At 38.3% G+C, this 16272-nt stretch overlaps 1 protein-coding gene across 9 annotated transcripts in view; it reads left to right on the forward strand.

Moving 5' to 3' along the window:
• The window catches only part of Septin2 (septin 2), a 36319-nt gene that overhangs the window by 9250 nt on the left and 10797 nt on the right, over positions 1 to 16272 (forward strand). For 5 of the 9 annotated variants that reach the window (XM_042259895.2, XM_006989588.4, XM_042259898.2 and 2 more), the window contains exons 2-8: positions 4211 to 4241; positions 7394 to 7514; positions 10600 to 10686; positions 13201 to 13324; positions 14462 to 14596; positions 14715 to 14832; positions 16023 to 16124. In XM_042259895.2, the coding sequence (XP_042115829.1) occupies positions 4233 to 4241; positions 7394 to 7514; positions 10600 to 10686; positions 13201 to 13324; positions 14462 to 14596; positions 14715 to 14832; positions 16023 to 16124 (696 nt within the window). In that variant the 5' untranslated portion in view covers positions 4211 to 4232. The remainder of the gene's footprint in view (positions 1 to 4210; positions 4242 to 7393; positions 7515 to 10599; positions 10687 to 13200; positions 13325 to 14461; positions 14597 to 14714; positions 14833 to 16022; positions 16125 to 16272) is intronic. The other 4 variants (XM_076549671.1, XM_006989589.4, XM_076549672.1 and 1 more) reach the window with 1 other exon arrangement.

Below are 16272 nucleotides of genomic sequence, written 5' to 3' on the forward strand. Positions count from 1 at the left end.
CACCTACAGTATCTATGCCTAATATACACTGTAAGAATAAACAGACCATCTTGCAGGACTGTGAGGATGATGGAGATTTTGAGTGGGAGGAATGTTGTAGTGGTAGTATCCCACTGTATGAGGGATTCTGCTAGGATCAGATCATTTCAAACAACAACTGTTAGAAATATACTAGTGGAGAATTTAGCAAGTTCACTCTAGTCGTCTAGGAGTTTGGGGAAGAAGAAAGTGAAAAAAGGCTGGAGTGAACTGTATGAAAGGGCAAAGGCAGAAAATTGCCCTTTTTGAGATGGGATAAGTCATGCACTGTTCCCTTTCAGATATGATTTACTATACTGATGAGCTGAGCACAGACTTGTCTGCATTTTGTTCCCATGGGAAGGAGCAGAAGTTAGGAAGGCAGTTTTGGGGAGGTACAAGAGCATGGAAAGTATCTGAAGTTGGGCAGATGTTTTTCTCATTTTTAACCTTAAAAGATCCATATCCTCGCTTAGTATTTTAAATTAGAAGCTAGTGACCTTTACTTTTTAAACCTATGTTTACAGTAGAGTGGGTTCTGATACAGAAAATCTTATTTTCAACATTATTTAATGTAAGTTATCAAGTTGTAGGATGACCTATACATCTATATTTGGAACAACTCTGTTTTCATAAAATCCTAAATATATTCTATGTATTAACTGTTAATGACTTTAGATATCATTTATTAGAATCAAAATAACTCACAATCTTGACATTTCTGATCCATGGAAGTCGATAAAAAGAGCAAGAATTTGATGCTGGGGTGGGGCAGGTAGTAATTTTCCTGCTATAATACATTTGAATTTCTTTTTTGATGTTTTGTCTAACATTTGTTTTGACTCTTTACAGAAGACAAAACATTTTAATATCACTGATCTCATTTTCCTTCACTTAAAATTGTTTATTTTTATAAGATTAATAGCCATATTTTATGGAAACAATCCTTAATTGCAGTCATTTGCTGGTAGGAAAAGAGATACCAAAATTTTCAATTCTAATTTCTGAATTACATATTTCAAACTACACCATGAATGTGAAACAGATAATGATAGCATTTTTTTTTCTTCTGTTAAAAAAAGTGAAAATCGTATGTAGAAAATTTCCAGCTCTCCATATAACTTTCTACTGCCAGGTGTCTGCTGTGGCATTTTTTATATTAGTTAAAAATGTTCTGCATATGCCAGTATATAAAAGCAAGTAGCATCTACTTTTTAATGGGAACAGCAGTAGCTGCATGAAGGAGATGTTTTGTGACCCATGAGGCAGGCTATGGGAAGAAAATTATTTCAGACTAATTGCAGAAGAACAGCTGAAGTATCAATATACTTTAGGACAGGTGAACTATATTGGCGAAATTGTAATCACATCCAATTCCACTATAAGATATAACTGGATGGTGGCAGTGGCGCATACCTTTAATCCCAGCACTCAGGAGGCAGAGGCAAGCAGATCTCTGCAAGTTCAAGGCCAGCCTGGGCTACAAAAATGACTTCCAGAACAGCTAGAGCTACACAGAGAAACTTTGTCTCGAAAAACAAAACAACAAAAAAGAGATAACCATAAACATATGGGGTGTGTACATTTCTTATAATTTATTCATGATTTTATAATTTCACTTTTTCTTTCCATACAAATGATATTAAACTGTATATACTGTTTTGTATCCTACATGTTTCCTATAGAAGCATATTGTTAACATTTCCTCTTGTCAGATAATACTCTTCTAGGACTTAAAACAAACAACTGCCCATTTGCCTATGTTGGCACTGGCATGGTATTTCTTCACTTGCCTCTTAGTTTTCAGCCTTTCTCGCCCTACCAAAAATCTCCATATGCAGTATAATCAAATTATTGCAGCCTGGTCTATTTGCTTTAATTCAGTCTGTCTTTTAAGGAGGATATCTGCTTTTCAATGTTTATTTTTCTGAATTTCATCTTTTCTGTCTTGATGTAAGATCGTTATTCATAGTTTCTTCTTTTTCCCTATGTTCTGTTGATTTGATTAGGTTGCTATTTGTTACTTTGACTGTTAATATTTTTTTTTTTTTTTTTTTTTTTTTTTTTTTTTGGTTTTTCGAGACAGGGTTTCTCTGTGTAGCTTTGCGCCTTTCCTGGAGCTCACTTGGTAGCCCAGGCTGGCCTTGAACTCACAGAGATCCGCCTGGCTCTGCCTCCCGAGTGCTGGGATTAAAGGCGTGCGCCACCAACGCCCGGCTGTTAATATTTTTTTTAAGACTTAAGACATATTGGCTGGATGTTGTGGCTCACACTTTTAATTCCAGAACTCAGAGACAGAGGCAGTTGGATCCCTGTAAGTTTGAGGCCAGCAAAAGATTGTAGCTGGAGAGCTTTTCTCCGGGTACCGCCAAGCCCCTGTGGGCCCCCGAAACCAGTTATAAAATAATCACTCAGAAACTTATATTAATTAAACTGCTGGGCCATTAGCTCAGGCTAACTACTGACTAGCTATTACGCTTAAAATTTCTATTAATCTATATGTCGCCACATGTTCCGTGGCTTTCCCTGTTGTCTTTACATGCTGCTCCCTGGGCGGCAGGCTGGTATTTCCTGACTCAGCCATCCTGTTCCCAGAATTCTCTTCTCTGCTTGTCCCTCCTGTACTTCCTGCCTGGCTACTGGCCAATCAGCATTTTATTTATACAGAGTGATATACACAACAAAGGATACATAATAGGAGGGAAAGAAGGAAAAAAAAAACCCACCCACAAACCAAGTAAAATATCCAGGACTAGCTTTGAATTCACTGTTCTCTTGCCTCAGTCTCCCTCGTGTTAGGGTTACAGGGATAGACCAGCACATATAGTTTTATATTTTTCTATTGATTTGGAAATCCTCCTTTTATTCCCATTGGTATTTATTTACTTTTCCATTTATTTCCTGGCCAGACTATTCTTTGCAGTCAGGGTACAGCTCCTGACAAACTATATTCCTCTGATTCATTTATGTCTCCTTTAGAAGTTTTACTTCTCTAATTTTACTCCTGCTCCTAACTTTTCAATTTTGCTGAGATTAATATTTTTAGTTGTTCTATTAATAGCATTTTTCAAGGATGTCATTTCTATCCATGGGCCATAATTTAGTCTCTATTCATAGTTCCAGGGAGCTGATTAATGTACAGACATTTGTTTTTGTTTTTGACAGGAAAATTGTATTGACTGTTTTCTTTGCCTCTACATGTTCTCGCTCACCCTGACACTTTGAAAATTCTTATAATAACGTAGGTTTCCTGGATTTTTCAACGTTAAGGCTTATAGAAGACACTGGAAAAGGAGAACCAAGACTATAACCTAGGTTTCCCATGAAACATAATAATACTGAATTAAAGACCCATGAATTCTTTTACATACCTACCTTAATTAACCTGCCCAAATACAATGAGGTGTGGGAACCTCATTTTGTCTTAGGAAATGTTTGGCTTGGAGACATTTCTATTGGAGAGAGAAACTTGGGGTTTGTAGTGCTTGTGTATGTTAAGGTTTAAAAATATCAAAGAAGCATTGTATAGAAATTCAGCCCTCTGGGGCTAGAGAGATGGGCTTAGTGGTTTACAGCACTTACTGCTCTTTCAGAGGACCTGGGTTTGGTTCCTAGCATCTACATGGTGGCTCAAAACCATCCATAATTTCAGTTCCAGGGCATTGACACCTTCTGACTTCAGAGGTCACCAGGCAGGCACATAACTATTAAATTTGATCTGTCCTCTTTACTTGTAAATGTGCTTCATATTGCACCTTGTGCCCTGGTGCTAAAATTTAGTTCCCAAATCACTCTAGGGATCTTTCAGTAAGAGATGGCACACATTTCAGGGTGCAGTACTCCAGGTACAGGGGTATCCTTTCCTCTTTGAAAGGCTTCAGTTAAATTGGAGGTGAGAAGTATGTTGTCTTTTTCTCCCATCTCATCCCTGATGTCTAAGATGTAATAATTCCGGGGGGCGGGGCACAGAATATATATATTTGGAAATGTAGAACCATATATACAGTTGCTTTTATTAACTCAGCTAGTTTTGTTTTTATAATGAGTAATGATTGTATCATTTCTAGGGCAATGTTTGAGGTTATTGAAAGGCTAAAGAAACAAGCTAATGTCACGCATCTGTATCTTCACGGGTCAGTTCATGCTGTTAAATACGTGTATACAAATTCAGACATGTCTTTTTTTTTAACAGATAGACAGAAAAATCGAGAAAGATGTCTAAGGTAAGGTCTTATTTCATGTATCTACAGTATAAAGAGAAATTGTTTTATATTTTCAGATAGTTAGAAAGTAGGGTTTCTATAGGTAAATTTCTAAAGTTTGGAGTTAACTTCTGTTCCAAATTTTTTAATTTGTTAATATAAATCCTCTTACCCATATTAATTTTTTTCCAAAACCAATCGAACAGCAATTCAGAATTCTAATAATTCATATAATTAAGTTGATAGGGCTCTTAGACATGCTACATTGGTTTAGATTAGCCCTTATAAATTGGTCCAGAGCCCTGATATAAATTAGTTCTAAAGGACATAAGCTGAGAAAGTGGAATTGTGGTTAAAGCTGCAAGGGTGTCATTTTTCTTTGCCCTTTATTTTTGAGTCTATGGGTGTTTATTACTATATAGTGAAAAGCCAGGGGAATGGAAAGATGGCTCAGTGGTTAAGAGCTCTTCCAGAGGACCCAGGTTCAATTCCCAGCACCTACGTGGCAGCTGACAACTATCTGTAACTCCAGTTCCAGGGCACCCAAAACCCATGGCAAAATGGTAATGCACATAAAATTAAAAAGAAAAGCCATAACATCAGTTTTACAAAAAAGTAAAATAATGTGGAACAAGCCGGGCGGTGGTGGCGCATGCCTTTAATCCCAGCACTCGGGAGGCAGAGCCAGGCGGATCTCTGTGAGTTCGAGGCCAGCCTGGCCTATAAATCAAGTTCCAGGAAAGGTGCAAAACTACACAGAGAAACCCTGTCTCGAGAACCCCCCCCCCAAAAAAAAAATATATATGTGTGTGTGTGTGTGTGTGTGTGTGTGTGTGTGTGTGTGTGTGTATAATGTGGAACAGAGATAAACAAAAGAGCCATTATTCTAGCACCCAGAAGTAATCACTATGAAGGTTTAGGTGTATTTTTTTCTGTGTGTACATGTCAATGGATCGTTACAAAATGTAATCCTAAAAGAAAGGCTATTTTATAACTTGTCTTTTTTGTCTAGTTCAAATAATGTATTAAATTTTTTTCATTTTCAATATGCCACTGCATGAATTGTTGGGTATTTGTATGCCCGTGTGTGTGTTTGTGTGTGTGTGTGTGTGTGTGTGTGTGTGTGTGTGTGTGTGTGTTTTACAAGCCTGTATATATGATGTGAGTCAGGTGTGTATAAACCTGTGTATGTTGTGTGGTATGTATAAGACTTGTATATGTGAAGATATAAGTGTATTGTGTATGTGTGCATGTGGGAGTCCATTGTGGTGAGTGACAGTCTGAGTGTGTAAGGATATGTGAGTGTGTGAGAGCTATGTGAGTATAGTGTGTTGGAGTGTGGTGTTTGTTTGGGTCTGAATTTGTGTGCGTGTGAATCTGCATGTCAGTGGCTCTAGGTGAGTGTTGGTATATGAGAGTAGGTGGAAGTGTAAGCATGTGCTTGTGTGTCAGAGGTATTCTTGTTCATTCTCTAGTCCTCACCTTCAATGTATTGAGTGCAGCTTTGGGATATCCACCATGTTTGAGAAGACCCCCACTTTGGGCATTGCTCAGCTCTCCAGAGTAAAGAAACTGATGCTCAAGTTGCTTGGTGCTAGGGTTCCTTGCCTGCATCATGTCCTGGTTGCACGCTCTCCCTGTGTTAGCCTGTTCAGCCTTTAATGTGTGTATGTACATTAATGTGTGTGTGTAGAAGCCAGAGTTCAACCTTGGGAATCATTCCTCATGGTTTACCAGTGTTTTGTTTGTTTATCCCTCCTCCTCTTTTGTATGTATCAGGTTGAGGGAGGAGGGAGAGAGACAGAGAGACAGACAGATCTTTTACAGGCCTGGAGCTCCAATTATCCACCTGTCTTAACTTGTCCAGGGCTGGGATCCAAAGCTTTATCACCATGTCCAGTTTTTTGTGTGGTTTTTTTTTTTTTTAATTTAGGTTCTAGTGATTGAATTCAGGTTCTCAGACTTGCAAGGCAAGTACTCACTCTATCTCCTCATTTCCTAGATTGTGGTTTTACTGTTCTTGATTTATCACATCTTCAACCATCTTTAGTTTTACCAGGCAATCTTTCATCAAGAATTCTTTTAACTGTCTTTTCACCATCATGCATGGTGGCACATGCCTATAATCTCAGTACTTGGAAGGCTGAAGCAGAAAGGTTGCAAGCTCCAGACCAGCTAGGAATATGTAGTGAGCCTGTCTCAAACAAATAAATAGGTGCTTCAGTGTAGTCAGCTGTGGGCTTAGTTTTTTGTTCCATAATTTTTAGTTGTTGTTGTTTTGTTTTTTGTTTTTTTCGAGACAGAGTTTCTCTGTGTAGCTTTGCACCTTTCCTGGAACTTGCTTTGTAGATCAGGCTGGCCTCAAAATCACAGAGATCCACCTGCCTCTGCCGCCTGAGTGCTGGGATTAAAGGCGTGCGCCCCCACCGCCTGGCTTGTTTCATAATTTTTGATGCTGACTTCTCAACATTCCACTCTTAGCTTCTTGCTTCCTCTAGACAAAGCTCTGTGTCATCAAAGGAAGAATAGCAAGAATGTCTTTTTTCCCCAGATTTTTCACAGACCCATCATGCCTGATAAGGCTGTTCTTTAGCTAAATATTAAATGAAAGGAGTCAGTTCTCTAAATTCTCTTCATCTCAAATTGTAATTTAATTTATTGCACTGAGATAAATTAATATATATTTTACATAGTTAATTGCTAAGCAGAATATTTACCAAAATAGTAATTATGAGTCAGCATATAGCTATGGAATTTGATTGGATTGTGTGTTTTTTTTTTTTTAATGATTTTATTTTATGTGTCTTGCCTACATATGTATATCTGTATGAGGGTGTTGAATTCTCTGGAACTGGAGTTAGAGACAGTTGTGAGCTGCCATATGGATGCTGGGAATTGACAGTTCTTCTGGAAGAGCAGCCAGTGCTCTTAACCGCTGAGCCAATCCCCCACACCCACCCCAATTGTGCTTTCTTAAATCCTCTTAAGTGAACACTGTTTTCTGATAATAGTATAAGTTTTGAAGATGATAATTTGTGGAGTTTCTTTGATGATTTTTTTTTTTTAATTTGTGAGAATTGTTGATTACCTATGTTTATCACAGGTCTGATAATGTCATAAAAGCAACCAATAAGGTATTCATTAGCTCTTTTATTTTTTAAATCTTACTTTAGCAACAACCAACTCAGTTTATAAATCCAGAAACTCCTGGCTATGTTGGATTTGCAAATCTTCCCAATCAAGTTCACCGAAAATCAGTGAAAAAGGGGTTCGAGTTCACGTTGATGGTGGTTGGTAAGAAATTATCTTACTAAATATTCCTCTTTCCCAACCTATGAAATGCACTGGCCTGACCTATAATGTAAATGAGAAAATTTCTTTTTTGACAAAATCACCTCTGGAACTTAAAAACATGTTTGTTTATTTGACCAGGATTTCATATATATGCACACATATATTCAGGAATTTTTGCCCACTAGGAAAATACGATTTTATGTCATCTCCTTATTTGTATATAATGAAAGTTTCTTTGTGATAATTAACTTTCAAAATAGTCACCAGTGATACTTGACTCCTTGTAGTCAAAACCCTTACCAGTCCTTTCCTATACTGAATAGGTCTGTTTGTTTGTTCATTTGGTTTGGTTTTCTTTGTTTTAATTTTTGTATTATTTGTGTCTGTGCATGAGCTTAATGTGCATAGGGGCACACCTGTGTAGAGGTGGTTCTCTTTATATGGGTTCTAAGGATAGAATTCATGTCATCAGGCTTGAGCATTAAGTGCTTTTACTTTCTGAACCATCTTGCTGTGCGCCCCACCCCCACTCCTCCTTAAACAGGGTTAATGTAGCCAGTGGATGTTGAAGAAATGATAACGACTTCTAAGACTAGGTCATAAAGGTATTATGGCTCCTGCCTTGCAGTCACTTGAGCTATTCACTCTAGAGGAAGCTAGCTGTCATGACTATAAAAAAAGGACTGTAAGGCAAGGAACTGAGGCTGCCAGTAGTCCTACAGTAACCCACTTCAGAAGCATCCTCAGGTCCCAGTTAGGCTTCCTATGCATGTCTGCCATCCCTGCTAACACTGGCTACTGTCTTATGAGACACCAAACAGAAGGATCTTAAAGATACTGTCAAAGGCTAGCATGATGGCGAGTACCTTTAATCCCAGCACTTGAGAGACAGAGGCAGGAGGATCTCAGTGAGTTTGTGGCCAGCCTGGTCTACGTAGTGAACTCTGGGACAGTCAGAACTACATAGAAACCCTGTCTCAAAAAACAAAAATAGCAACAAAAAACAACACTGTCAAATTTTTTGACAACCCAGATTTGTGAAGTATTGTTAAAGGTGAATTTGCAAAATTACTATATATTAGAGATGATGAATGTAATTGCTTAATTAGTGTTGTGTTTAATTTTCACTTAAAAATAGTAATAAACTACAGTGGAAGGCTATTGAAATTGAATGGTTGCTTGAATGTATTTTTATTGTATCCAATATAATAGATATTGTCATAATGTGTTATGAATTATTGCATATATTGTGTTTTAGCATGCCAATAGAAGCTTAATGATGAACTGTGGTGGGGGGGTTTATTGTTGTTACTAGTTTTTGTTTTCGTTTTTTTAAACAGAGTTTCATTATGTTGCCCTAGCTGGCCTAGAACTAGCTATATAGACCAGGCTGGCCTTAAACCCACAGAGATACGCATGTCACTGCCTCCTGTGTATTGGAGTTCAAGGCTTGAGCCACGACACCTGGCTTTAATGGTGAATTGTTGATTATGTTAGCAATAATCACATTTTACAATTTTTAGCAATTGTAAAAATTTCAAAACTAATGAAGTAAGCATTTGAAAAGCTTTATGATGGTCATGACTAAGTACGACATGATTATTTCTTAGAATTAATAGTACACAGATCTAAAATGAGGGATTCTTGCTGAAGAGTAGGTGCCAACATATTTTAGGAGTACAATTATATAATACAAATAATGGGAAATTAGGTTCTTACTAGAAAAGACCAGTGTAGTCTGTCACATTATTATCTGATTATATAATGCTAAAAAAAAAAAAAAAAAAACAAACAAACAAGCAGTATCTTTACTCTCTGACTGTTCATAAGTTAGGGGTCAGTAAGCTTTCTAAAAGGGTCCACATTAGTATTAGACCTTCATGGGCCACATAGTTTGGTTATAATATTCAACTCTACACTTAGAGTGGAAAAGCAGCCATAGACAGATAGCACATAAACAAATAGGCATAATGATGTAATAGAGCTTCATTTATAAGAAAGGCAGCAGCAGACTGAACTTGAATTGGTACCTGAAGTTCATCAGCTGTAGCTTGAGTTTTCCTGGTCCTGCCTGGCCCACGGTCAGGACAAATCTCTCTAACCTGCCAGTCCCGCAGCTGCTTAGACCCAACCAAGTAAACACACAGAGACTTATATTGCTTACAAACTGTATGGCCGCAGCAGGCTTCTTGCTGACTGTTCTTACATCTTAAATTAACCCGTTTCTATTAGTCTATAAGTTGCCACGTGGCTCTTGGCTTACGGGTACCTTACATCTCACTTGTCATGGCGGCAGCTGGCAGTGTCTCTCTGCCTCAGCCTTCTTCCCAGAATTCTCCTCTCTCCTTGTCCTGCCTATACTTCCTGCCTAACTACTGGCCAATCAGTGTTTTATTTATTAACCAATCAGAGCAACACATTTAACATACAGAACATCCCACAGCAATCAGCCCCTTAAATAAGGTAGCCCTTCTGCAGTAGATTGTTTAGATTGAATAAAACAGGTATGCTTTAGGTTTTGTTGTTGTTGTTGTTGTTTGTTTTAACCCTCAACAGTAGGCAGTGCAAGAATTTAGTCATTTTGAAGCAAATTATGTGGACCTTTCTTTTATCAGAGAGGGGAGAATGAAATCAAAGATACAGCAGTGTCACAGAGCTATTACTGAAGATAGTCAGGCAGAATTCTCAAAAAGCAAAAGAATTCCAGAATTAGACACTTGGAATTCCTCAGAGGTATTGGTTGAATGACACTGATCTATGTGTGTAGCGTATAGATTACTGAAGCTTATTTTAAAGAACCAACAACAACGAAATTCCAAAGTACATTCTATACCACACAGGTGTGTAGACACTGCACACCTGTGAAAAGAGAAAATTTGTTTGTAATCATGCCGGGAACCAACCAATTCTACAATCCCATTGTCTTGGATTCTAATTAAGTTCCTATTCTTTGGCTTTGGGCAGCTTACTGACCTTCCTTGAGCATCCATGATGTTCCTTTTTGTGAAGCAAATGTGCTGGTAAACACTCTAGGTTTAACAATCATATGGGGAAGGTCATGACAATGTTTTCATTTTTATTTAAGGTGAATCTGGTCTAGGAAAATCAACTCTCATAAACAGCTTATTCCTGACTGATCTCTATCCAGAAAGAATTATACCTGGAGCTGCAGGTAAATATTTCTATATTACTGTTAAGTATAATTTTACCTGAACATTGTTAAAGTATATAATTAATATCTTAAGCCTTAGATGTGTGTTTTATTTAGTCAGTTTGTGTTTTGTAAACTGTCACTTGGGTAGAGAAAGTACGCTTTATCTGAAGTCCTAGAATTTGGTTGTAGACTTTGTTCTGTATCTGTGTAGCTAACCTTTATTTCAGTTTGTTATCTATTAAATGTCCTAGTTTTCTATTTGTATTGTACACTGGATGAGAAACTCAACTGAAAGAATTTTATGACTTTAAAAACATAGGTAAGCTGAGTGGTGGTGGCACACACCTTTAATCCTAGCATTCGGAGGCTGGATCTCTGCAAGTTTGAGGCCAGTCTGGTCTACAGGTACAGGGAGAGTTCTAGGACAGCCTCGGCTACACAGAGAGACCCTGCCTCAAAAATACAAAAACAAAACAAAACAAAAAAGTTACATACAAGAGAAGATAGCTCAGTGGTAGAGCCCTTCCCAGGATACATAATGTAGATATAACCGTCTTGTTAAGTAAGAAACACAGAGCCGGGTGCAGCGTTAAAAAGCCCAAGAAGTCAGAGCAATAGCTAAGAGCTAAAAACCTTACCCTTCACTGCTGCTGCTGTCCTCCTCAGCCAGAGACTTATTTCCTGTGTGTTCGTCCTTTTTATTGACTTTCTATTCTGCCTTCTCATTGGTTGTAAACCCAACCACATGACCTCCTTGTCGATACCTGTCTGTACAGACCTCCAGGTCTTCTATGGTTGGTATTGATATTAAAGGTGTGTGTCTCCATGCTGGCTGTATCCTTGAACACACAGAGATCCGCCTAGCTCTGCCTCCCAAGTGCTGGGATTAAAGGTGTGTACCACCACCGCCCAGCTTCTTCTATGGCTTGCTATTAGCTCTGACCCCCAGGCAACTTTATTTATTAACATACAAATAAAATATCACCATACATGAAGCCATAAGTTCAATCTTCAGTATTATCTAAAAAATATAATTTAAAATGTTTTAAACAGAAAATTACTACAGGAATATATGTCTTAATTTGGCTATTCTCTGGTTATCCCACTATAGGACACTGGCATTCTCAAATATATGCTTGTTGACTTTACAATACTGGGAATCGAACCTTCATGCTAGCAAATGCTCTACCACATCTCTAGACTCATAAATACTTTGGATAAGATGGATTAAGCTTATAAAGTCAACCACAATAAAAATGTACAACCTTTTCATCAATACTTTTACATTCTGTTTTTAAATGAATTCATAGATTATTTTCTTTATCTTAGAAACCTAGGGTTTTAAAATGTTCTCTCTCTCTCTCTCTCTCTCTCTCCCTCTCTGTGTGTGTGTGTGTGTGTGTGTGTGTGTGTGTGTGTGTGTATGCATGTATGCCCACGCACGTGTGGGCGTGTTCATATGTGCATGAATGGGTGGAAGTCAAGAGGTAACTACGACTTCTACCCTATGGGATCCAGGAATTGAACTCAGTCACCAGCAGCCTTGGCAGCAGGCACTTGTACTCCATGAGCCATCTTAGCAGTCCCAATACTGGTATTTTTTCATTTTAAGATTTTTTAAAATTTGTATGAGTGTTTTCCGTGAATGTATGTATGTGTACCACACATTTGCTTGGTTCCCTTGGAGGTTGAATCCCCTGGAACTGGAGTTCTTGGTGGTTATGAACTATCATGTGATGCTAGAAACTAAACCTTAGTTTTCTGCAGGAGCAACAAGTATTCTCAACTGTTGAGTCATCTCTCTAGCCTCTCAGTGTTGATATTTGTAGTGATATTGTGTTCCCCAAAATATTGTGCACCCTAATAAACTTAACTGGGGTCAGAGAACAGAACAGCCACTAGATATAGAGGCCAGAAAATGGTGGCACCACACGCCTTTAATCCTAGCATTCCAGAGGCAGAGATCCATCTGATCTCTGTGAATTCAAAGCCACACTGGAAACCGCCCGGCGTGGTATCAAGAGCCTTTAATCCCAGGAAGTGATGGCAGGAAGCAGAAAGGTATTTAAGGCGTGAGGACGAGGAACTAGAGCCTGGTTAAGCTTTCAGGCTTTTGAGAAGCAGTTCAGCTGAGATCCATTTGGATAAGGACTCAGAGGCTTCCAGTCTGAGGAAACAGGATCAGCTGAGGAATTGGCAAGGTGAGGTAGCTGTGGCTGGTTCTCTCTGATCTTTCAGCGTTCACCCCAATACCTGGCTCCAGGTTTGATTTTATTAATAAGACTTTCTAACAATTCCCACTACAGGTATTTTTAATGATCCCAAGAAAAACATTCATTTTTAGAACCAACATTTCTCTTGCTGATTTGGGATCATTTTAAGTAGTCCTTATATTATTTTCTGAGAACTTTCCTCAAAGACAGGTACGGACCTTCCAAGACATTTGTCATAAGAACATGAATAATGGATAATCTCTCTTTTAGCATGCTTGATTTTAAGGTACATTTTCTATTAAATTTGTTTCTTTTCTAGAGAAAATTGAAAGAACTGTCCAAATTGAGGCTTCAACTGTTGAAATTGAAGAGCGGGGCGTCAAACTTCGGCTTACAGTAGTGGACACACCTGGCTACGGGGATGCCATCAACTGCAGGGATTGGTATGAATCCAGAGGGTACAGAGCCCCCAAAGTGCCAAGTACTATGCATTTGTTTTCATTTACTTAATTTAATTAATTTACATTTATAGACAACGTTAGGAACACTTGAAATGCTGGACCTAATCATTTAAAGTGTTTAATATTGGCTGTTTTAAAACAGGGTCTCACTATATAATACAGGCTGACCTTGAGCTCAAAATTCTCCTGCCTTATCTTCCTAAGTATTTGATGATTGGTATGAGCCACTGTGTCCAGCTTGAGAATTACTTGGTTTTGTTTGTTTGTTTGTTTGTTTGTTTGTTTGTTTGTAAGAGCATTCTAATAAGACCAGAGATTGAAAAGTTAATCATCTATAAACTGCTAACATAAACAAAGCACTGTGATTGAACTGCAACCAGTGGACAGATTGCTATTTATATATGTATGTCCCTTCCATATGGTAGAAGGTGAAATGTGAGTCATAGGACCTGTGAATGACTTCTCTTTGCCATTATTTTTACAAGCAAGGAAATTAAAAAGGTAGAGCAACCTGTTGCTTTTATTGTGTGGAAAATCCTACTTGTGTATCTGCTTCCTCCTTGTCCTAAACCTGCCGAAAGAAAGCATCAACTTAGCAACACTAAATGAGAAGAGGAAGGAAGGGGATGGGACTCCTTTGCCCGTCTTCTGCATTAAGAATGACCCCCTTCTCACCATTCTGTGAATGTGCTGTCCTGTTGAGCAGCTTACATAAACCTGCCTTGAACTGCATGCTTTCTGATAGCGCCCTGCTTCTTGGCCTCCTGGGAAGCAGTTGTATGTCTTAAAAGGGTTGGCAGCCTTCCAGTTTCACAGGCTACCTGTCAGGTGCTTATAACCTGTTATACTTAGATTGTTGACTCCCTTTGCTTCACCAGACCTACTTAATACTTGTCACAGTTTAAAACACACACACACACACACACACACACACACACACACACACACACACACACACACACACACACACACACCTTCATTTTCCTAAAGATTAACTGTCTTCTTTTATGGATTGTTTTACATACTATATGGGAAAGGGGAGAGAAACTTGTTTTTTCTTTGAAGTTAGGGACTGCCTGTCTCTGTACCCCATGATTATTGTTGAACTTTGTGTTTCAGTTTTAAGACAATTATCTCCTACATTGATGAGCAATTTGAACGCTACCTACATGATGAGAGTGGACTGAACAGGCGGCACATCATTGATAACAGGGTACATTGTTGCTTCTACTTCATCTCACCTTTTGGACATGGGTGAGTCAGTTGTTTACCATGGAAACCTGCATGTTGTAATATAAGCAGTGAGATGATTTTGAGGAAAAAAAATTGTGCTATATTCCCTAAATGTGTGACTTTTGAACATTGTTTTTAGATTGAAGCCTTTAGATGTTGCATTTATGAAAGCGATACACAATAAGGTGAATATTGTGCCTGTCATTGCGAAAGCTGACACACTCACTCTGAAGGAGCGTGAGCGGCTAAAGAAAAGGGTGAGTAAGAGCTGGCTACCCATGCCTCCTCTGTCTGCATGACTTTGTGCCAGCTGTCCAGGAAGCAGGAGGAAGGAAGATTTCAGCTGAGTTGCCAGAGGCAGGACTACAGAATTCATACTCAGTATTTGTAGATTTTTTTTTGTTTGTTCTGTTTTTACTTTTCATCCTCATAGAATCAGATTTGTATAGTTTAAACTCTTCTTCTTAGATAAAAATAGCCTCGTGAAGTAGGAAGTGGCTGAGTAAAAGGAGCTCCCACCAGCATTGAGTGGATGTCTGTCCTCTTAGCCCAAACGTGTTTCTGCAGTAGTCTGTCTAAGTAGAATTGTTCCCTGTATTCATGTGGCAGCTGTCTACCACCTGATGCATCTCAGCTAGTTTAACACTGACCAGTCTTTATGGTGTCCTGTGTGGTTGTTTGTCATTTTTATTTGTCTTTTTGAGATAGGGACTAAAGACATGTGGCACCATGCCCAGTTCAAGATTAACTAATTAATTTTGATATTTTGAGACAGTCTCATTGTGTAGCCCTGGCTGGCCTGGAAATCACTATGTAAACCAGGGTGGCTTTGAATTCAGAGGTCCACCAGCTTTTGCAGACAAGTGCTGGGATTACTCCCCAGAATTCTTTTTGCCAGCATGATATACTCCTCCCATTCCATGATTATGCATGAGGCGCCTGCCCATTGCCCAGGAACTTTAGGTGCTCATAGTGTCTCTTTGTTCTTGGGCTCTTGTCTTGCTAGATGATCGTGGGAGTATTTTTAGTTTAGCTGTTGTTCTGGGGCTATCATTAGTATTCCTGCTGCTTTGTATGTTGAAAGTGATGGCTTGTGATTATTACTGTTTTGTTGTTATTCTTGCAGACATAAAAACTCCCAAAATTCAAATGTACATAACCTTTTTAGCAGTTCTTAAAAGTACTTGAAAATAACTTATCGGTTGTTTGATCATTGATATACAAATAATTCTTATGTATTTCTTGGTATTTTCTTTTTGCTGTTTTAAGGTGATATTACTTTGTAGTCCTGGCTGATCTGGAACTTGTTAAGTACATTAAACTGGCCTTGAACTTACAGAGGTCTGCCTGCCTCTGCCTCTTGAGTACAGTTCTGAATTTCTAATATGAGTTAGCTAAAATGATACACAGTTAGCTAAAATTGATTCTAGTTTTGTTATTGTTCCAGATTTTGGATGAAATCGAGGAGCATAACATCAAAATCTATCACTTACCGGATGCAGAGTCAGATGAAGATGAAGATTTTAAGGAACAGACTAGACTCCTCAAGGTAAGAATTGGCTCCAGATATATAAAGTGAACAATTCTGTTTTCCTATTTTCTTGTGTACATATTTTAAAAGATACAGACTGGAAAAGTCATATTACAGCAATATAGTTTCGGTATATTTAGGAAATTTTTACTTAAGGCTTGAAAAT

This window comes from Peromyscus maniculatus, chromosome 13 (genome assembly GCF_049852395.1).
Source record: "Peromyscus maniculatus bairdii isolate BWxNUB_F1_BW_parent chromosome 13, HU_Pman_BW_mat_3.1, whole genome shotgun sequence".
NCBI classification, from domain to species: Eukaryota; Metazoa; Chordata; class Mammalia; order Rodentia; family Cricetidae; genus Peromyscus; species Peromyscus maniculatus.